Genomic DNA, 23,070 nt, shown 5'->3' with positions numbered 1-23,070 from the left:
AGCTTTTAGAACAGAATCCCACACTGGGCTTTTCTCTTCCAGGACTTCCCCGCATCTTTTAAAGCAGTTACATGCGGCTTCCAACTGTTAATGAACATTTAAGACACCTAGAGAACACCAGACTCAAAGGATCTTCCAACAGGCTAGAGTAGGCAGACATTTCTAAGCACCAGATAGTTACGCAAAGAATCCAGCAGAAAATGGTGAAAGAGCAGAAGGTCTGTGTTTTACCTTAAATAGAAAATGGACAGGATGAAGCAGAGGTAATAAAATAAAGAGAATGTGGATTACCTCTTCACCAAACTGTGTTCCAAGACAATTAAAGGCTGCTCTGCAAATAAGATTTAGATACCTTCAAGAACAGAATACTGTATATACTCATGTATACGTCTAGAAATTTAGGTCAAAAAATTGACCTAAAAGCCCGGAGTTGACTTATCCATGGGTCAATGTAAGTACTGTTCTTAGCTCTCATTAAAAAAAGGAACCATTCCCTGGTGAAAGCAAGAGCATGATCTGTCCTGGAAACACTGACCTCCCCCTCTCCCATTCTCTCATCCATACAGCCTTTAGAGTATGCCTGCTGGAATTTTGCAAGTTATTTGTCATCGTTTTCCTTTGGTTTGTCCTTTACATCCTTTGTTACATGCCCCTAAATTTTACCCTCGACTTATCCATGGGTCATATCAAAATCCACAATTTTGGTCCCAAAACATGCCCTCAACTTATACATGAGGTCGACCTTTAGTCGAGTATATACAGTAAGATGCAGTAATGCAGACCAAAAAAAAATCAATTTGAAGCTCACCTACTGAAAGAAGACGCCATGTCACGGCGGGAGTAGCGAAACAAGCAAACACGTCATCAGTGCAGGTGAAGTGGGTGAGGTATGGAAGAGTGATAGACTGTCCCCGGCACTGACCCCACATGTACACCTGGCTACCCTGGGTTTTAGCAGCAGAGGTATGAGCAGAGTGACATGCAGCAATCTCTATGACTCTACATTTAAAAGCAAACACACAAAAGAAAAACAGTATAAGAATAACATGCAGTGACTAAGCCCAGGAATCCTAGTTGCAGTTGCTCAGTGCTCAGGCATCATCTCTAGTACAAACCCAGTGCAAATTGGTAAAATAGTCTTTTTCCCTATGCCCTCATTACAAAAGGTCATGTCACTTTGAAAAATGAGAGTATTTGTGCTTTTGGGGGAGTCTCTTTGTATTTCTGTGTCTGAATCCCATTTCCAGACACAGAAGTATGAAATATGCTTGGCCATGTGTGTGCATTGCTGAGACCAATTTTAAGTTCTTTTATACGCTGGAAAACATAGGGCCCACAAAGACCCAAGCCAGTTTACTTACTTATGTTGCACAATCTCTACAGCTTCTCAGCTATACAAGCTCTCTCTGCTTTTGGGACCTCAAAATTCAATGTCCTTATGGTACCAGGAGCCTTGTACCTTTAGACTCCATCTGGCCTATGTGTAACAAATGTCACCAGGAAAAGTAGGGTGGTTTGTTCTCTCCCTACCTCCCTGTATTTAGCTGCATGACACAGATATAACACAAAACCATAGTTTATAATAGTTATTAAAGTTACTCAAAATATGAAACCTGAGCTGCCAAAGGAGCAATAGGCAAACCATGATTATGAGTTGTTTTCTGCTTTTGTTTCTCAACTGGTCAGGGCTCAGCTTCGGAATTTCACTGTGGCCTCCAAGATACAGAAGTCTTTGGAGGCAGAACAGCGACTTTAATGGTGGTTTGCCAAAATCCTGCAAACTCAGATGTAACTGGAAACTTTAGTCAGCACAAACTGTAGTTTACAGTTTCAGGTATTATCAACTACAATAAAAAATTGAGTAAAGCTTGAGTTCAAACAAGAGTTGTGTTTTGGCCACACAATAAACTGATTGTGTAGTATAATGGAAATGAATATAATTGAATTGTTCATTCCCACCCAATTGTCACAGCCAGAGGAAGAAACCAGAAGCTTTGGTTTCTGTTACTGATGAACTACAGTAGTACATTCATCCCCTAGCAGAGAAGCTTCAGTGAATGCTCAGATGAGAAACCATCCCACTGCTCAAATGTGAAAGTGCAGCTGCCGATTCCCTTGAGTCTGTCCAGGAAGGATCAAGTGGAGTTACTGTTGTCATGAGAGGCAGGGATGGGAGGACCTGGTGCAGACATCCACAGACAGTCCACCACAGAGCAGCCAGACACATTATATAGGAAGAGGCTGGCAAAAGGATGCAAACAAAGAAACAGTGCTAGAATCCTTTGAATTGCTCCTCAAAGACAGCATTCTTTAGCACAGAATCTGTTCAACAAACAGGCCACATGGCGGATACTTAGGAAATAAAACAAGAGCAACCCAGCCAAAATCAAAATGTGGAAACTCCTGGATGCTACTGAACTGAAGACATACACTGTCCTCCTGCTCCTGGAAGTAGTGTATCATGGAAAACATGAAACCTTGGAGGAACTGTGTTATCCAGTCTCAAAGTGCTGATATTTCAGAGCCACAATGAGCCTGAGGAGATCTTGTATACCTGCAAGGTAACTTGAAAACAGCAGGGAAACAAGAGTAACGTTTAGAGTCACTGGTACACTGGCTACCTTTGAAGACATGTGGACTAGGTGTGGCACCATACCCATCACTGAATGATTACAAACACAAACATTCTTTGGGATATGGGGCATTTTTATCCCCAGAAATGTGCTGGTATTCCATGGGGTCAGAAAATATTACAGCTGTCAATCCATTTTTTTTTAAATCATCTTGATGAGAGTTATGGGCATAAACACAGTTGTGTCCTCACTTTGGATATGAAACATTGCACACAACTGCTTTAAAAAAGAACAGTTCTCTTTAATTAGAAAAATAAACAATAAATATCCATAGACATCTGTGTGCTGCACACAGTGGTGAACTTTGTGCTTACCTCATGTACCAAAAGTCAACTATTCACAGACATTAATATCTGCATTAGAAATAAATACCACACAGAGACATTTTTGAGCTCTGGGGTATGGCTTATCAATTCCTCTCATTAAGTACACTACTTTTTAAAAACAGCCCTCACTCCTGGAACTTTCTTCCCCCATGAGAAAGGGCCATCACTTCTTTAACCAGCTTCAAAACAGAGTTGAAGACCATCCTGTTTAGAGAAGCGTTCCCAGGCATTGCGTGATTATCATTTGCTTTTGTTGCCTGTTTTATTGAACCATTTCCTGTATTGCTATGTATTTTATATGTATTATCCTATTATTTCTTAGATTGTACGCCATAGGCAGGTTTACTCTTTTATATTTATTGTTTTTATGTACAGCGCTGTGCAAATCTACAGCGCTATATAAATAATAATAATAATAATAATAATAATAATAATTGATTCTGCTACTGCTTTTAAGTTTTGTCTTTCATTAGGCTAATTTATTGCTTCTAGATTTTCTTTGCTATTATTTCTATGTGATTTATTAGGATGGTTAACCATATTTGACAAATTGGTGGGATAGGAGGGATGCAAATTTGTATATTCATCTGCATATAAATCAACCAATATGCTATCTATTGCTTCTCTGCTGCAAAATGGTGCTAGAAAAGCCTCTTTACAGGTAAGAGGCAACAAGTCAGTGGGAGGGATTCTTGGTGGCAAGGGGTAAAATTAAGCAGTTGTCCCATCCACTGCTTCTCTCCCCAAGCACTCTTGCCAATTTTGACCAGTTTAGAGGTATACTGGAAAAACAGCAGCCAGCTGTCTGTAAATGCAAGTGGACTGTACAATTCCAGTCTTTAATTTGAAAAAATGGAAAGAACAAACTATAACTAGTTTATAGTTCAAACTAACAAAAATACAAATCTATAAACTTAAATCCAACAACAAGGAAGATCTCATTTAATAGAAAAAGAGAGAAAACATAGACATACCCTGTGTGCTAAGTTGCCCTCTTCTGACTTTCTAAAGCATTTTTATGTGGTCCTACCTGCTTTTGTTTCAAACAATCTAAAAGCCGTACTTTTTCTTATAGTCTAATCTAAGAAAAATGTTGAGTAATTATGAAAACTATATTACCTGTCTTTATCCACAGTGACTGGCACAGGATACGACTGGTTGCTTCTATTTCCAGTCCCTAACTGGCCATATGAATTGGCTCCCCAAGCATACATTTGACCTTCATCTGTTAGCACTAATGTATGTGCATAGCCACAAACAACCTAGAAAAAAAGAGAAGAAACTAAAATAAATTGTGTCTACCACACAGTCTGAGCCAGGCCTTGCCGTCCTAGCTGGCATCGCTTGCCAGTGTTACTGGCAGACACGTGGGGGGGGGGGGGGGGGCAGACTGGTTGGACTCCCGTGTTGGACTCCCTGCTGAGAAACATGAAGGCCCAGAACAACAAAACAAAACAGGTAATTTTCTTCTGAAGTCCCCCCCACTCCAATAAAAACTCTAAGAAATGGTCGATGGAGTATTCTCTTTTTTGAGCAATAAATAAAAATTTTGAAAGAAAAATCTGTGCAAGGAGAAAACTTCTATGAAAGATTATTGGAATGACTATTTTATGTCTACTTGACATTATGGAGAACCAGAAAAGACAAAATTCTTCCTTGGGGGTCTTTAAACCGGGGCTGGAGGGCCATCTGTCGGGGATGCTTTGACTGTGATTTCGTGCATGGCTGGGGGTTGGAATGCATGGCCCTTGGGGTTTCTTCCAATGCTACGATTCTATGATTTTAAAATACTTTTCCTTGTTTTGCTAAAGCTGGTAGTTTCTTCTGCTTTTACTGTTTTCAGCCTGTTTAAATCTAACAGTTCAGATGTTCCTTAGAGTTCAGGATCCTGTATCTTCATAACCACAACAAAAACAGCCACTACCAGAACAACAACAAAGTTAACTCAGTTCAATCTGTCATTATTGTATTAATAAACCATAATTTTGATATACTCAACATGATGGCCAAGCTCCTGCATTGTAAGACATAACTACGACAACAGATCACCATCATTGTAGCCACAGCTAATGATGCCAGCCCTCACAGAGCTGTACCTTTTCAGTCTTGCGGCAAACCAACCAAAGAATTTCTGAGGCACTGAAGATCAGAGCACTGGGAAACAACACCTACAACACTACCCTGGTCAGTGTGCACTGAGAACAGGCAGCTGGAGAGACCTCTTGGGGCCTATATGACTACGTTGATCAGCAATGCCTCACAACCAGGACAAAGCAGCAGATGTCATTTTCCAGTGCCCTGATCTGTAGCATTGTGGAAATCTTTCAACATCACAATAACATTAATCCTTAAATGGCATCTTGTTCCAGCTATGATGCATAGCACAACAAATGTATCTCCTATTTATTTGAGGTTTTGTGGAAGTGAAGGCCCCGAAATAGACTTGTTCTGTCCAGTTGCCGTAATTCATTTTTAGAGTTTTTGAACTGCAGTTAAAATAACAATGCAGCCCACAATAATCTGTCAGGCTCTTCTGTTATTATTGATATTTAAAGAAACAAATGACAAGTTAATATATGTGGCTCTGGGAAAATAAAATGAAGATCACCCATCCCTACCCTTCTGTGGGATAGATGATGTTGGAGGCACACTATGCTTAACACATGCCATAGATGTGGTCATACCTCCCACACCACTGGCTTTATTATACACAAGCTTCCCCACTGCTGCAGGAGCACCTGAGCATGGCCCTGCCATGGAGCAAGAGGGCAGCAGCTGCTGAAGGGGACAAAATGCAGGAAGATAAATGAATGCAAAAATTTCTGCCTGCAGGGACACATTTCAAAATATTTCTTCTAGCCAAGGGGGGGGGGGAGTTTCCCCCCAGAATAAATGTAGGTTGTGTTAGCAATTAATTGTTTATTGATATAACATAACAGGTGTTCATTGCAATACACGTGGAGCAGGAGGAATACTGAGACCATCCAGCTGTACACCAAGTTGCTGCTGCTCTCAGTGGAAAAAAATATGGCAAGGTAAGACACAGTCTAAATGCCAGTTTTACCTTTGCCAGTCTCATTCACCTTCATACTACTAGGATGCCTTTTAAACGAAATATTCATTGAGGGTAGGTGAACACCGACTTCCTGCAACCCCCCAAAAAAATAAATTGGGCTGCTCAAATCAAACCCACCATTGGGTTCAGTATGCAGAATAAATACTTTAAAAACCCAATTCCCCTCCCCACCAAATTAAATCTTTCCCCTGGGGATCAGTGTGTTTAGTGAATAAGCCCCATTCTAAAACCTCCTATTTTTTTCTCCTGCTCCCATGCCTATATGATGACATCTCCCCTTCAGCTCATACCAAATACAGTCAGCAAACCCCATTTCCCCTGTCTGACAGGAAAGACTGTGCTTACATATGCCTTTCTTTAGACATTTAGGAAGTATTCAAAACACCAATTTCCAAGACTACTCGGACGTATCTGACTAACTCTAGCAGTCATGGTATTGCCCTAATTGACAGAGCCTAGGCCTCATAGTCATCCCAAAATTCCCTTTCTTCAGGAAGAAGCAGGAATCCCATCTTATAAAAAAATATTATGGTCAACCACTAGATGGGTGTCTTCAAACTACAGGGAGTACAACTCCCATCCTTGATCCAAGGATGATGAGAGTTACAGCTAAACACCCATGGTGGGAACTACTACAAGTATTTTCTCTCAGCACCCTCTTACTATATATTAGCAATGGAACTCCTAGTCTATGTGATGACAACTGTCAGCTTTTTGGACTTCAAGGGGCCATGCACACAGTTTAAAGCATTTGTGTTTATTTCAACATCAACATGCTACTTAAAATATATGTGTTCTTAAAAGTTAACTGAGAAATGCCAAATGTCCCCAAATCTCTCAAATGCTTTCTAAAATGCCTGGAGCAACAGATATATGCTACTTCTTATACTTAAAAAGCAGCAGCGTTGCCTGTTATTTTCTATTTTTTACGTTACTTTTGAATTCTGATTGTAGACTGCTAAAAGTTTAGATCAGCTAGAAATATTATTTTTCTTTGTTGAATGATAGTGAGATGACTCACTGGAGAAAGACAATAACGCTTGGCAAAATGGAAGGCAGTAGGAAAAGTGGAAGACTATTATAGATGGATGGGGATCAATCAAAGAATTCAGAACTGTGAGTTTGCAGGATCTGAGCAGGACTGCTGATGACTAGGGCTCTTGAAAGTCTTTCACTGCATAAATTGAACTGGCCTGACAGCAAATAAAGTTTCACATAATCACAGAACTGAAAGGAGCCACAAGGCCACCTAGTCCAATTACCTGGCAGTGCAGAAATCCACAGCTAAATCAACCTTTGATCTTTGTCCATCAATATATCCATTTCCCAAACTCTACTAACACTCTTCATATGTTCTGACTCAGGGGTAGGCAACCTGCGGCCCGTGGGCCGGATGCGGCCCGGCAAGGCCTTGGGACCGGCCCCAGCCTGGTCCTGCCGCCGATTGCCGCCGGAGCCTTTGGCCTATCAGGAGGGGGCTGGCAAGGGGGGGCAAGCGGCAGGCAAGGGGGGCAATTGTCTATAGAAGCCTCCGAAACATGCATTTATATTAATATTTTTTAAAAATCAGCAATTTTTTTTACGTGTCCTCCATTTTTTTTAAAAATGTGTCCTCCATTTGAAAATTTTGTCCTACATTTGACCTGGTTTATTTATTTAATTATTTTCTTTAAAATCATTTAATTATTTATTTTTTGGCTTCGGCCCTCCAGTTGTCTGAGGGACAGCAACCCGGCCCCCAGCTCAAAAATGTTGCCTACCCCTGTTCTGACTGATGACCAGAGAGGTCAATACCACCACCACCACATGAGCCAGGCTCTTTTCTCTACACACCAAATTCTTTTTATAATGATGTTTTTAATATTTCTGCGAACCCTGGGATTCCCTCAATTTGCTGACACTTTCCCCCTTGAACATGGCTAGGGCCAGTTCAGCTATGTAAGGATCCATACTTTGGGAATGAGTTTGCTGCTGGTTTAGAGCCTGTAAACTGTGCTTTCACAAAGGTCTGGATGTGAAGAGAAAGGACACATACCCGTTGCACACGAATGCCTTGTAAAGCTGCTATTCGACACGGGGTTGGTTGATTTCCACTATTGCCCAATCCAAGCTGGCCATTACCATTGTAACCCCAAACATAAACCTTAGAAAAGAAGACAATTTCAGTTAGTGTTTGAGTATAAGTGTGAGTAAAGGGGTAAAAATAGGTGTGCAAAATTCATTACAGTATCTGTAGAATAATCTAATGGAATTTTAAAAAATCCCTTCAACTGCTCTCTCCATTAAGATTGTATAGACCAGTGATGGCGATCCTATGGCACGCGTGCCAGAGGTGGCACTCAGAACCCTTTTTGTGGGCACATGTGCCATTGTTCCAGTACAGAGTTTGTTACTAGAAAGACAGAGGGACATGGCACTTTGCAATAAATAAGTGGGTTTTGGGTTGCAGTTTGGGCACTCAGCCTCGAAAAGGTTCACTATCACTGGTATAGACAATGCCAACAATAATTCTGTACTCCATGGAGACATTAGAACATACCTACTGTATAGGTATGGAGTAATGAAATCCCTGAGTGACCCAGAGTAGGAAATTGCTTGGGTAGTGCTGGGCTCTTTGGTTTTGCCAGCACTTCAATCCCCTCAAATAACAGGTGAAATTGTCAGACTGCAGAGACTGAAGATCTTCAGTGATTTCTGGTGTGTGAACCATTTCTCTTGTGACTGGACCTATAACTGCCCAAGAAGCAGCCAGTTCAGCTACTTTTGTAATGTCATTGTTTTGTAATTCGCTTTATGAAAGTACTTATGCCTCGTGGATGAGATTTGCCCGTATCTTGCTTCTTCTCTCCCCATCCAATGTCATTTTAGCTACTCAAGAGAGATTAAAGCCAACATTCTATCTGAATCAGGACTTTTACACTGATAATCCTACTGAATAGTGTTTTTCTCATTTCCCAGCCCAACTCAAGACTCTGCTTTGATTTAACTTGAGAGTACTAATGATCAGCTGTGTGAAAAAAAGAAGTGTGATCTATTGGAGGGGCCCTTTTCCATGTCCCATCAGTAGGGGAAATGTATTGTGACAGGACATGGGAGGGCCTTTTCTGCAGTTGCACCCCAGTTGTGGAATTCCCTCTCTTAGGAGGCCCAATTGGTGCCAACATTAGAATAATTTTGGTGCCAAGTTAAACCTGGCCTTTGGGCCAAACTAATTTTGTTCAGGCCACATATGTTTCCTAATTATATTATTCAAGATTTTTTCATTGGTTTTCAATTGTCAGTTTTTAAATTGAAAAACTATTTAACATTCTGTTAATGCTTTAAAGTTTTATAATTATTATTTTAAAGCTGATTTTATCATGAGCTATCCTGAGAGTTTCAGATAAAGGGCAGGATATAAATATGTTATTAAATTAAATAAAATATATATTTTTAAAAGCAACATTTTTTCATTCATAAATGCTTTACTAAACTAGTTTTTTGATTTATTTAGCAAGTTATCGGTTACACTATTGGGGGTTTGGCTCTGCTATCCATATGTGAGATATGTGGACATGGAATTTTGGATGACCACCATATCTAACTACAGTGCGCCCGTGTCATACATGGGCGCGCTTTACGCGGCTTTCAGCATGGGGAGGAGGGGCGGCGCGTCCCATAGGGATGAATGGGGTGCGTGCTGTGCCGCCGCGTGCACAAGCTTCATTAATTTAAATGGGGCTCAAACATACATGTTATTTGTTTTATGCGGGGGAGTCCGGAACAGATCCCCCACGTAAACTAAGGGCGTACTGTACAACTAACCCAGGGCACAAAAAAAATAGTTTATATATCAATTATTTTAAGTAGTTATGTATTACTTATTTAATTCATATGCTGCCTTTCTCCCAACATGGGACCTCTAGGAGATTCCCATGATGTATTAACACAGGTACATCTAAAAAAAAATACTAATGATATAAACATTTGCCTCAATTGGTAGCACTGTTACTGTTTGAAGATGGGAAAGTGTCAACAATTTACATAATCAAGAAAAGAGGGAAACATTACAGTAGTCAGGCACCCATTATAGCCTTTCGGAGAACTAGAAATCTCAAGGACTCTTTAGTTCACACAGATTTTCATGTACATGCTCAAGAGACATTTCATGTTAGAGGACACTACAAATGTGGCCATTGTAGCTGTTGCAGACTATCTTTAAATATAAAATCATTTACCCATCTGATATCAAAGGAATGCTATGAATTAAAATCATTTACTAATTGCAACTCTCTAAATGTTATTTATGTGATTTTATGCCCTTGTCAGAAAATATATGTAGGACAAACTACGAGACCATTAAGAACTAGAATTTCCGAACATAAAAGTACCATTCGTAATAAAAGTTTGGATACACACATTGTTTACAATTACATCACTCTCCAGTCTCCTTAAAATTCTTTGTAATTGAACAAGTTAAGTTTGGTCCTTTTTATAGTGGTAACAGACAAACTAAACTCTTACAAAGAGAATCATTTTGGATTCATAAGTTAGCATCAAATATACCCAAGGGTCTAAATGAACGTTTAGATTTGAGCTCTTTTTTATGAAGCTATTGAGATTTAACTATTAGACAGTACTGCATATATAGTAAAGATGCAATTAATAGAGACAGTTATTAACATGGGATGGAGGTCAATTTGATGACATGAAGTTATAATTTGTTTGTAATGTACCTATAATGAGTCATAATAAGTTAGTCATCTTACATTTATCACAAATGTTATTGGGTTTGTATAAATAATATTAGGATACAGTACATTGAGCTGTGTTTCAGGCTTACACTGTGGGATATATAGGACATTATAACTCTAGAAGATATACCTTTAAGAGATTGAATGTACCATACAATCACCTGTAGCCTATTGTATAGGTAGAGTATATTTTAACATACAATCCTTGTAAATTCCTACCAGCAATGTATAACTAATGAAGGACTTCTTCTTATCAGTTAAGCTAGACTGCTTAATGGCATGGGTAAGCTATTATATTTTGGTCTTGGAATTTTGTCTTGAAATTGTATAACATTGTGTATTTTGTTATTGATGTAAATCACTGTACTAATTGTTGTTAACCTTGCACATTTAGAAGCATGGAATACATAATTTGCAATATTAATCTGGCATAGAAAAATTCAATAATGCTGATGAAGACTTCTTGTGAGTCGAAACGGCCACAGAGTACTCCGGAGGTAGCCGCCGTATAACTAATGAAGGACTTTGCTACCAGTGAAAACCACATGTTACATCTTCATGCTACTTTGCTGCAAGTACCATCAATGATCTTTTTCCCAGACTTTTGATTGGATTCTGTTGTAGCAGTAGAATAATTTCACTGCCAACACTGTATATATTTATTCCATGGACTTGGATCACTATTGACATTCACAAGGATACAACACAGTGTTTTTCATGTATTTACTGTTGTTTGTTTGTGGCTATTGAGACTTGATACTGTTAATATAGATGTATACGTTTTGTGAATGAGACATGTCCCTGTTTCAGTTATTCCAATCATTGTATATATCATTTGTTGTTTCCCTCTTTCCTTGACTATTTTGGTGTAAGCTTGCTGCTCGTTGGTTGTGAACAATTTACATAACACATGATACAAAACAACTGACTTTGTAATGCTGAAAAATAATCTTACCTCCCCATTTTCAACTACTGTCATTGAACACATCTGGCCACAAGCAATGTTAATGGCTATCTTATTCTGTAAGCAGCTAGTAACTCTCCTAGGAATTGGCTGATTTGCTGTTGAGCCAGATCCGACCTGCCCAGAATTATTATATCCCCATGCATACACCTGTTAAGAAGAGACTGAAGTTGTATCACAATGTTATAATGTTAAATGCCAAGTTATAACAAACTGTGAGAAGTCTTTTGCATAGGTTTACTTTATTTTTAAATAATAATAATAATAATAATAATAATAAGTTTTATTTATAGACCGCTATTCCGTGTTGATCATAGCGGTGTACAGTAAAAATTGCAATGACAAATACAAAATACAGGATAAAAATTGCAATACATAAATAAAACTTATAACAACATTCCAGAAATACACATTAAAACCATACATCAAAACCAGGCCAGCTGATATGCTCAATAATGTTGTACATATAGGGGGGGGGGGGGGGAGTCCCAATATCAAGGGACATCGGGGAAGGCTTGCCGAAACAGGAAGGTCTTAAGTCTATTTTTGAAGAGGGCCAGGGAGGTGGCGGTGCAGAGTTCCTCGGGAAGGGTGTTCCAGATCCCAGGGGCCGAGATGGAAAAGGCCCTTTGTGAGGTTGACACATATCTCGTTGTTGGGATCCTGAACAAACTCTTCCCAGCAACAAACACTTCAAATTTTCCACCACTGCATTTTGTTCATGGACTTCCCCTCCCCCCATTTTGATAAGTGTATTGTATTATAAATTTAACCCAAGCATGTAATAACATTAATTATAATCCAGTTAATGATCATAGAATGAGAGAATCATAGAGTTTGAAGAGATCACAAGGGCCATCCAGTCTAACCCCATTCTGCCGTGCAGGAACTCTCAATCAAAGCATCCCCTGTGACAGATGGCCATATCCAGCCTCTGCTTGAAGACCTGTAAGGAAGGAGACTTCACTACACTCTGAGGAAGTGTGTTCCACTTTCGAACAGCCCTTACTATCAGGAAGTTCCTCCTAATGTTGAGGTGGAATCTCTTTTCCTGGAGCTTGCATCCATTGTTCCGGGTCCTGTTCTCTGGAGCAGCAGAAAACAAGCTTGCTCCCTCCTCAATATGACATCCCTTCAAATATTTAAACAGGACTATCATATCACCTCTTAACCTTCTCTTCTCCAGGCTAAATATCCCCAGCTCCCCAAGTTGTTTCTCATAGGGTATATGGCTGCCGGACTTTTCACCATTTTAGTCACTCTCCTTTGGACACGCTCCAGTTTCTCAACATCCTTTTTGCATTGTGCATAGTAAAATATTGGGCAATAGTAGACCAATCCAATATCAAAGTTATAATCTTTTTTTCTGTATAATTACCTATATTCTACCATTAATTGCCAGATAGTGTCTCTTGAACTATGGAAAGATTTGATATTCCTATTGGAGTAGATAAACCAGAAATTCCCCCCAAAGCATTTATTTTTATTCCATAGTCAGCAATTATAATTTTTTTTTAGAATTCATATATCATGACTATTTATCCATTTTGCATGGTAGCACAGTAGCCAAGCTACATCATGGTCTCTTCTTCATTAGTTCCCTTAGAAAATATGTCTGAAGTTCTTGAATTAATGGAAAGTAATCACTTCCCCTCTATACTATCCTTAGGTTCACTAACGAATGTACAGCACTGAAATAACATATCCCCTGATTTGGAAGATGCCAGTGAAACTGGTGTGATTTACAACCCAGTTAAAAATACTCAGAACTCAGAAATATGTGTGCAGTTCTCTTGTTTCATGCTGCAGGTACTCTTTTCAAGAAACTGATAACTGTGTAATTAAGAATTACTCAATAAATTAGTGGATGATGATGAGAAGCCTCCACTTGAAAATGCCAGTGAAAGGATGCAAGGAGTAAAGATGGAGAGATGGAAAAGCAGAGGGGACAATACTGTGTGCTCATCTATATCATACTGTTAAACACAAGAGCCTTATCTCATGAGAAAGTAAAGAGGAAATGGAAGTGGAGAGAAGTCATTTTCTCCATACATTGTTGTATGATGTCATAACGCTTTGGTAATCTTCCCACGAGAGATAATTGTAAAAATTCTTGAATGGATTTTTCCAGCTAGACAAAACATGAGCTTTTATAACCATTTCCCACAGGAAAAGAACTGAAGTGCTACGACACCATGTGGTAAGGCATGGAAAAAGGTGCTACTCTCTGGCTGTTTCCACTTTGTTTTCTTGTGCAATAAGACTGAGGGTGGGATTAACAAACCAAGGCCAAAAAAGGCACACATGCTGTACTGCTGGAATTGTGGATGGCTAATTTACAAAAGGATCTAAAATGGATAGTGGACTATTCAAGCATTTTAAAAATGTAGTTACTAGTGACCATTCAAATATTTTTAGCACACATGTTATATCTTAGTTTTATCTAATACAGAATTTTTGCCCCTTCTTGCATTTCATACAAAGTTCAAAAACAACTTGCACAAGATTATGAGTTTTTCTCACCTCTCCATCAGATGTTAAGATCATAGAATGATGGGAGCCACAGGCTACTTCAATCACTTTTTTGTTTACCAAGTTGGTGGAGATTTGGCAAGGCAGTAAACTGTGGTTGGTTGTTCCATTTCCCAGCTGGCTGTAAGCATTATGGCCCCAGGTATATACTTCTCCTTCTGTAACATAAGGAGAAAAGAAATTTAAAAGGGAGTAAGAAACAACTAGCTACATTACACAGTAATTAATGTTCTTCTAATGACATTAGAAAAGTTATGTGACCCTTTTCTCTTTGGTGAAAAAAAATAACATTATGTTCATTCTTATAATGCAATTCAAGACACTGCATTCTACTTTAGTGGAGCTTTCTTGTGCAAGGGGAGTAATACAATCTGAAGGTTAAAAATGCTAATCTTTTAGGTTTTATGTTGTCACCTCCCATTTCTTCTTCTTAAAAAAAAACAAAAAACAACCCATGGTATCCATTTCAATCTCACTGTGTCTTAACCACACTTGTTCAGATATACATCCACCCTACCATCCATGTTTGCAGTTCTGAATCTATAAGAATAGGTCTGCAGATGTTCCTTCCACATTAAAGGAAGATCTATTTAGGGTAGGAGGTAGCCTCCACAGAGCTTGCCAACTCCACTTAGCTCTGAAGAAATCATTTACACTTCATTTGCTCTCCCCCTTGAGGCTTCTTGAGCAGCTATCTGCAGAGTAATTGCTTTGTGTTCTTTTGGAATGTTTAAAACCACAACAAGTGTTGCAATTTCCCCCTTGTACTATTAAAATGTGCAGACGCTTAGGATTAAACATAACACACACAAATAAAGTTTCGCTAACAGTCCTGAAGAACACCAAAACCAGGACTCAGCAAATGCAAATGAGAAACTACTCAGGATCAGGGGCTTTCCCAGCAGACAATGATCGCCAATTATCAGACACTAATCCGCCTTTGCATATCCTCCTACCCTAAGGCCCAGCCATCAACAACAGAACAATACACAGATTAACATGGGAATCACTCCTCCTTACCCAGGGTCACACAGTATATATATATACACACACTCTCTTCCATGCCAGCATTCTCTGAAGATGCCAGCCACAGATGCTGGCGAAACATCAGGAATAAACATAGCCCGAAAAACCGACAAAAAACTATGGATGCTGGCCATGAAAGCCTTCGACTTCACACAAATTCTCGTTTGCACACAAAAATTAAAACACCTAGATGTCACTCACTGACTCCAACAGAACCAGGTTCAAACAAATGGGTGGATTTACTAACAAAGAGGATTCTGAAGTAATCAAACTTTTCACTGACATTACTGAATGAACAGATAGAGTATGTTGTAGTATATGCTTCCCAGATGTTTCTACAGAACATGGTGTAGACCAAATTCCTTCTATTACAACCCTATAAATAATAGAGACCTCTGTAGAACTATTATTTACACGGAGGTACAACAGTTTTTGGAACATGTCTGAATCAGGAATGTGGAAAGCTGTAAAGCCTGGTTCTGTATTTAGTATTTGCAATTCCTAGACTAGACTAATTTAATTCCCAGTTCTGCTTTACAAAGGAATTTGACCATTCCTTGCCTCTTTTATTTCCTTTTGGCCAAAATAAAATTTAAATATTATTAACACGAGCCACTTCTATTTACTGTCCCCAAAGCTCCAGTATCCCACTGGAAACAAGAGAATTAAATAGTTTGTGAGGGTTTCATACAATAATCTCCCCAGGATCTAAAATGTAAATGTAAATATTTTTAGCAGTGATAAAATGCAGATCATTCTTACCATTCTAAAATTAAATGCCACTGTAAGGGATTAGACTAACAGGATAAATGCATTTAAAAGCACATAACTTACCAGCAGTTGCTGCAACAACATGGGGTCCACTTCCATAGCTAAGGCAAGTTATATTTTTGCCACATAAAATATCTAATCTTCGGGGTTCAATGCTGCTTTGTGTGTCACCAATTCCCAAACAGCCACTGCAGTTAGTGCCAAGGGCAAAAACCTGTCACAAAGTGGCACCATCAGTACACATTCTTTTTACAATTATACCAGCATTTAACTTTGGAAGCATAAAAGTTACCACAAACTACATTTACAATAATTCCTCAAGTAAATATGGTTGAGGATTTGCCATTTACTTTCAATCACCTGGTTATTCTGCACTATAAAAAAAGAAATGTAGCATAAAGAAAAGTTTTCAAATTAAGCATGCTTACTCAGTATCATTTATTTTTATGTACTATTTTTTTTGCAGCCTTTCATTAACAGAAAAAAGCTAGGCACTGTGCAGGACACTAAAGTCTTACACACTGGAAATCTTGAAACAAAAGTGTGCACATGCAAAACGTCTTGGGACACTGAATTCCATATTTTCATATAATTATGGGATATACACACTCTGATAAGTGAAATACAGACAAATTACATTTCAAGGTCTGGCCTCCAGAAGTTACCTCATCATTTTCAGTAACATAAAGTACTTCATTGCCCGCACTGCCAAATACGCAGGCCTGACGAATTAGCTTCAGCTCCTCTGGCGAGCGGAGAGCAAATATTGGCCATTTACCAACATCCAGCATCTTCTGCTTCAGTAAAAAGGTATATTGCATAGCCTGTCTAAAAACAGATTAAAAATATTTTTGAAAAGTTAACATAAAAAAAGCTTCACATTCTTTGCAGAGGAAATTGCTGCTTCTTCACTCCGTGACCCAAATCAGATTTGAACATGGGAGTTACATGCTCTAGTCTCCCCGTCTTTTAGTGATCTTGAAGCAACTAAGGGGTGGAACAAATGGGCAGGAAGGAGCAGCTAGAAGCTGCTCCGAGCCAGATTGCCCTGAGGCTGTGGTGAACATATGCTGCAGCCCTAAGGGCACCTCCTCTCGCATGCCTAAATAGGAGTGAAAAAAATAAACTTCCTCGGAGTGTAGTGGAGTCTCCTTCCTTGGAGGTCTTTAAACAGAGGCTGGATGGTCATCTGTTGGGGATGCTTTGATTTGGATTTCCTGCATGGCAGGAGGTTGGACTGGATGGCCCTTGTGGTCTCTTCCAACTCTATGATTCTATATGCTCCTTTGGGGGATGGTTTTGGGCTGCCTTAGGTGGCCTCAGGGTAGCCTCAAGGTGCTCCAGAGGCTTACATCATGTAAACAACACACCCCTGGAGCAGCTAGAAGCCGCCCCCTTCTGTTTAAGGCCTGAGACTGCTGTTTCCATGCCACTACTAGTCACAGAGAAGCAGTAATCCTGAATGCATGCTTCTATGCATGTGGGGACATGTGGAGCTCCTAGTCTGCTATTTGGTATTGCATTGGCCCACATGGCTCAAAAGTTTGTCAGAATCAGCGGTAAGGAAAACCAAGTTCTTTGTCCAATTCATCAATCAACACTGTTAGGTCTTCTAGCCAAAGTATCTTTTCCCACACAGACTCATCAATACAAGGACTAAAAGCAAGAACACTGTCCAATTCTGTTCTCTGGTTCAGGATGTTCCTAGGCAAAGTGAAGACAGTCAGCTGAAGCTGGGCTTGGGGAATTAAAGCGTGAAACTACACTGGTGTCAACTTGGAACTGCCTTACCTCTCTTGAAATGCAGTTTGGTGGATTTTACAGACAATGTGAATGAAAAGCAGTCCAAGCGACAGAGGCTATTAGGCAAGTTCACATATTTTCATGTGGCTACATTAACTGTGTAAGATACGTTCTTTTGCAGGTAATGTAGATCATTTTTTCAGTCAGTGGGGCAAAAAGCCAACAACTATTTTAGTGGTTTAGCTGACTGCAAGTTGTAGGATCACCTCAGTGCCTGTAGAAAAGAAAAAGAGGTGCAGTGATGGAGCAAACACAGGTTTGTACATCCCCATAAATCTTTGAAAAAAATAGCTCTGATCAGATAAAAATTGAAATGGAAGGAATCTGGATAAATACAGTTGGCCCTTCTTATACATGAATTTTTTATACACGGATTCAAGCATCCATGGTTTGAAAATGTTCAAAAAAAGTATAAATTTCAAATATCAAACCTTGATTTTCCATTTTTTATAAGGGACACCATTTTGCTATGTCATTACATTTAATGGGACTTGAGCATACACGGATTTTGTTATCCACGGGGATCTTGGAACTAAACCCCAGCGTATAACAAGGGTCCACTGTAACAATTGCCTTCTCTGAGGAACTCATGGAACTTCTGCAGCAGGAAAATATAACATGCTCCCATGATATCTGCAGACTCTAAAGAATTCCCCTTTCGGAGGACCCAAGAGTCTCCCCCCCCCAATGGATCTTGAACCCAAGTATCATTGAAGGCTGTGTCTCTTCTCTGCAGTCTCCTTGCTTTGGAAGCTATGTTGTACATAGAATTTCCAATTGGGAAACTCCATGCATCTATTTACTCTTAAATGAATCAATCACCCGAATGTTGGATTTAAAAACCTGTTTTATTATTATGCAGTATAGTGAGAGATTAAAATCTACAGAGAATTTTTAAAAAGCATTGCATTGAAGCTACAAATGGAGTCAGAGTCCCACATTTAATTTCAGTGGATTTTAGAGAAAAACAACAACTATTTTAAGAACCACTGTGTGAAAAAAGCTTTTCCAGCTAGTTTATACTTCTGAACCCTCCCCAATACTCAAAAGATATTGTCGTTCAGCCTGAAAAGGAACACCTCTATAATCCCTATGCTTAAACTGCTGTTTCAACATGAGATAAAGGAACTAAAAAAGAACCTCAAAGATTTCTCCTCTTACCTACAGAACAGAGAAAGATGCTTCTTCTTGTCCTTTTCTTCTGTTCAAACATCTTCAAAGACTTTCCAAAGGGAGTATCTGGCAAAGAAATAAGTAAAATGAAATACACATCTGTCTTGGAATAATCACATTATATGTTAAAAGCTACATATTTAACTGATCATACCTGCTGTCAGGTACAGGCAGAAAAACATACCACATCTAACTCTATATCTGCTGTCAAGGGCAGAAGACTTAAGTTATTTGTCTAAACCCTACCAAGAAACTGTAAGCAAAGTACAATACTGTCATTGGCAGTCCACTGATTCCCTAAAACATTACAGAGAATTAGATGCTCCTGAGTTTCACATTCCAGAAAGATTTGGCCATTTAAAAAAATTTCTATCCATAGTTTTAGCACCACAATTTCAGTAAAAAAGGAGGATGGATGGGGCTTCTTGGTTACTGCTGGCCCGCATTCCAATCCCTTCACCTAGTGTCTTATCTTTATCATAACCTTGCATATTAAGTGTGCATAACTTTGCACATTCATGATTAGGAATCTATGACAAAGGGAGCCCCTTTACTGTCCCTCCACTTCTCCTGCTCTTCTCTTCCAGCTTTTTTCCCCTGCCTACGATGACCATGTTGTTGCTTTAGGGACCATGCAGGCCCAATATCCAGTCAGGAACCATGGCCAGGTCTTCAAGCAATTTTAATTAATAACAGTGGGTTCTGATTTGTACGCACTGGGCTTCTGGGTAAGATTTTAAAAAGCATCTAATGCCCTGGGTCCCTCTTGGAAAGGGCCTCTTGGAAAGGTAGTGTGGGACTACCTTTTTTGGCCTGAATGAGGAGCACCCCCATGTCACCACTGGCAAGCAATTGAGGAGGCTGCACCAGAAGCAAATTATTATTATTATTATTATTATTATTATTATTATTTATGGTATTTATACCCCGCCCGTCAGCCCTAATGGCTATCAAAGTGGCTTACAATTATTATTTTTAATTAGATGGTTAGTCCTTCATGATAAAATAGTTTTGGCTGCACTATCTATTTAGATTGTAAAACAGCAGTCACTAAACTTTTTCCAGCTACCATCCCCTTTCGTCTTGGGCAAAGTATTATTATAAAGGCATTGTCAGTTGAGCAGTGTCTGAATACATCCTAGAGCACACTGCAGCTGTCAAAATTAAGGTTACAAGCTAAAATATCAACACTGGTTTAAAACCCTTTCGCACTGATTGACATAACTGATATTGGGGACCTTTACTAGTAAAATACAAATAAATTGTGCTGGATTTATTGGCAGGAAGAAATGCAACTCTGCTTCCAACTGTAGCTTGGTGGCTATTCCTGCTTTTCCCAGCCCAAAATATTTTCAGGGTAGGTGAATCCTAATCATAGCATGGGAAAAAATACATCCCTCCCCTACTCAAGGCGGTCCTGATTCTAATGGCAATGTGGAACAGAAGCTCAATTTTTTTTAAAAAAAATAGACAGATGTATTTGAACATGTTCTTTTAAACACACACCTTGCTTTTCTTTATAAAATATCATTTAAGTCTTGATTTGAGTTAGTACTGATTCCTAGAAGGGAGCAACAGATCATAGAAACCAACGGCCAGAGTGAGTACGCCAATCATAATAGAAAAAATATCTATCCAAATTGCTATGAAGCAACTGCATGATGCTTCACCGACACTTGAGGAGGTTTCATAACTGAACCAGTACATTCTTACATCAGATTTTGGGGGGGAAAAGTGTACAAATGTGGATGGAGCATGTTTTGCTTACAGCCTCATGCAAACTCTCTCTAAAAAAAGGCAATTCTATAACAGTCCAAGACAAACAATACCTTTAGTGGGTACCTTACCTCTTTGTTAATATTTCCATGTTTCCCAGTAGCTTCCAATACTACTGAATTATAAATGGCTGCTGCCTTTAGTAAAATGCACAAGAGGAGCCACAGGGGGTTTCTCTGTGCTTATGGCCAGGCTGCAGAAAATGTAAGCTTCTTCTCACCTCTTCCCTTAGAAATACGGCTTCTAGCCTTCCCTTGTGAATCAGAACCGCACAGGCTTCTCCTTCGTTTGTGTTGTGTGTTCTGCTACCAGGATATTATCAAACCCCTTTCCAACCTGAACTCTGATGGGGGAGAAATGACATCACTCCATAAAGCTTACAGATCTGGTATGCTTACCAAGTGTGACAACCCCTACTAGCTGCCATCAATAATAAACAGAGATTTCACATCACTGCTCTACCCATCCTATAACTACCAGCCCTTCCTGGACTGAAAGCACAAACATCTCTATTCAATAAAAAACTGCTGAGATGATAAAAACAAGCATTTTCAAACTCTGGGAAGATGAGCATCATTAAATAGTCACGGTCCAAAACACACTGCAGACATAATCCAGTTTGAGATTGCTTTAACTGCTCAGTGCAAGGGAATCCTGGGAATTGTAGTCTGTTGTAGCACCAGAGCTCTCTGACAGAGAAGGCTAAAAACAAGAGTAAACGTGTAACTGGCCTTGCTGGCTTATTTAAAAACACTATTTTAAAATCTCAAAACTAAAATTCCCAGGATTTCCAAGCACTGAGGCAGGGTAGTTAAAGTGGTCTCAAACTGAATTATTTCTGCAGTATGGACAATAATCACTAACTTTCAGTTTCGGAGTCTGATATTCAGATGCAGGAGTTGGAAAAAGCTGCTCTTTTGGACTACTTCCCGAACAACAGAATCCCCACCAAGCTCTTTGGATTTAAAAGTACATTTGGTTCAGCAAGAATTGACATTGCAAGGATATTTATACACCACTGCCATTTCCCCCCCTTACAAACAGTATCCACTTCAGCTTAATGTTGCAATTTCCAGATGTGCTACTGCACTCTGAATCCCACCAGCTCCAGCCACCAATCAGATCGATAGTGGGATTTGTAGTGCAATGAGCCTGGAAAGTGCCAGAGTGGATGAGGCAACCTAAATAAGACATAAAATGGCAAAATCCCTAAGAGGGATTACTCTGAATGGGGTTCAGGGTGACCAGAACCTCTTCCTCCTGCCCAAGACACATCCTCCACTTAAACCTTCTCTAGTCTAGGAGGAAGTGCCAAAAGCTCCTCCATTTTGAGCAGAACTAAGAACAAGGAGGGGGAGGTTCCTCCATTCCAACCTTTCTGTCCAGGAGGGATTCCCAAGACATCCCCCATTTTGAGCAGGACTGAGACTTGCCCATTTTGGGCAAGACTAAGGACACCCCCCCCCACTCCACCCCCGTTCTTAGTCCTGCTCAAAGTGGAAGCCCTTTTGGGGGAATTCCTCCTGGACAGAAAGGTTGGAATGGAGGACCTCTTAAATGGAGGATTCCCTGTCCAGGAGGAATTGCCCCAAAATGCCCTCCATTTGGAGCCTGGCTCAAGCAGGAGGGGTTTCCATTTCTAGAAGGAGAGCTTCCATGGCGGCGGGTATGTCCCTCTGGAGCCCCAGGCCCTTCTCGCCCCACTCCCCCTGGTGGCCAGGGCTACCTCTGGGCCCCTCCAGTCCTCACAGGACACTCACACACGCCTCTCCTCCTCTGCCTGGGCTTCAAGGCCTCCTCCTCCTCAGCAGCGGAGCAGGCTCCGCCTCAGGATGGGAAAGAAGACCGAGGGAGAGAGGGAGGGAAAGAGCCGGGCCTTAGACACGCCCCGAGACCTCCAGGGCCCAAGAAGAAGTCTCCTCCTCCAAGCAAGGAGGAGCAAAAGGCAGACAAAATGGAGGGCAGCGCCAGGTAAAAAATGATATACCCTCAGCAAGTAAAGATGTCGCCCTGTCTGTTGTAGAGAGACCTTGCAGCCCTTTGAGACTCACTGGAAGGAAGAAGTTGGCAGCAGGAGCTTTCCTAGGCTTCAGCCTACTTCCTCAGATGCACATTATTATTACTCCAAGATACAGCCATGTTAGTCTGTGGAATCATTCTGTAGAGACATCATGTTCTCCAAACGTTTCAGCTGTACTGCTTGTACCTGGGGCAAAGGGATGTTTCCCCTGAGAGCACATGCATTATAGTTGTTAAG

The 23,070-nt window shown here is 40.0% G+C and overlaps 1 protein-coding gene across 2 annotated transcripts in view; it reads right to left on the bottom strand.

Annotated features, from left to right (window-relative positions):
* The window catches only part of LOC149313390 (RCC1 and BTB domain-containing protein 2), a 34,642-nt gene extending 11,962 nt beyond the window's left edge, over window positions 1–22,680 (bottom strand). The window contains exons 1-11 of one of the 2 annotated variants that reach the window (XM_089519034.1): window positions 22,574–22,680; window positions 20,885–21,156; window positions 19,026–19,103; window positions 17,853–18,078; window positions 16,727–16,889; window positions 16,125–16,275; window positions 14,256–14,422; window positions 11,724–11,882; window positions 8,071–8,178; window positions 4,079–4,221; window positions 809–999 (exon numbers count right to left, since the gene is read on the bottom strand). In XM_089519034.1, the coding sequence (XP_089375160.1) occupies window positions 809–999; window positions 4,079–4,221; window positions 8,071–8,178; window positions 11,724–11,882; window positions 14,256–14,422; window positions 16,125–16,275; window positions 16,727–16,882 (1,075 nt within the window). In that variant the 5' untranslated portion in view covers window positions 16,883–16,889; window positions 17,853–18,078; window positions 19,026–19,103; window positions 20,885–21,156; window positions 22,574–22,680. Of the gene's footprint in view, window positions 1–808; window positions 1,000–4,078; window positions 4,222–8,070; window positions 8,179–11,723; window positions 11,897–14,255; window positions 14,423–16,124; window positions 16,276–16,726; window positions 16,890–17,852; window positions 18,079–19,025; window positions 19,104–20,884; window positions 21,157–22,573 lie in introns of those variants that run through there. The other variant, XM_089519035.1, reaches the window with a different exon arrangement.
* Window positions 22,681–23,070: the final 390 nt, after the last annotated feature.

Source organism: Sceloporus occidentalis, unplaced genomic scaffold (assembly GCF_023333645.1).
Source record: "Sceloporus occidentalis isolate IW3139 unplaced genomic scaffold, rSceOcc1.0.p SCAF_4, whole genome shotgun sequence".
Classification (NCBI taxonomy): Eukaryota; Metazoa; Chordata; class Lepidosauria; order Squamata; family Phrynosomatidae; genus Sceloporus; species Sceloporus occidentalis.
This window is presented reverse-complemented; position numbering and strand designations above follow the sequence as displayed.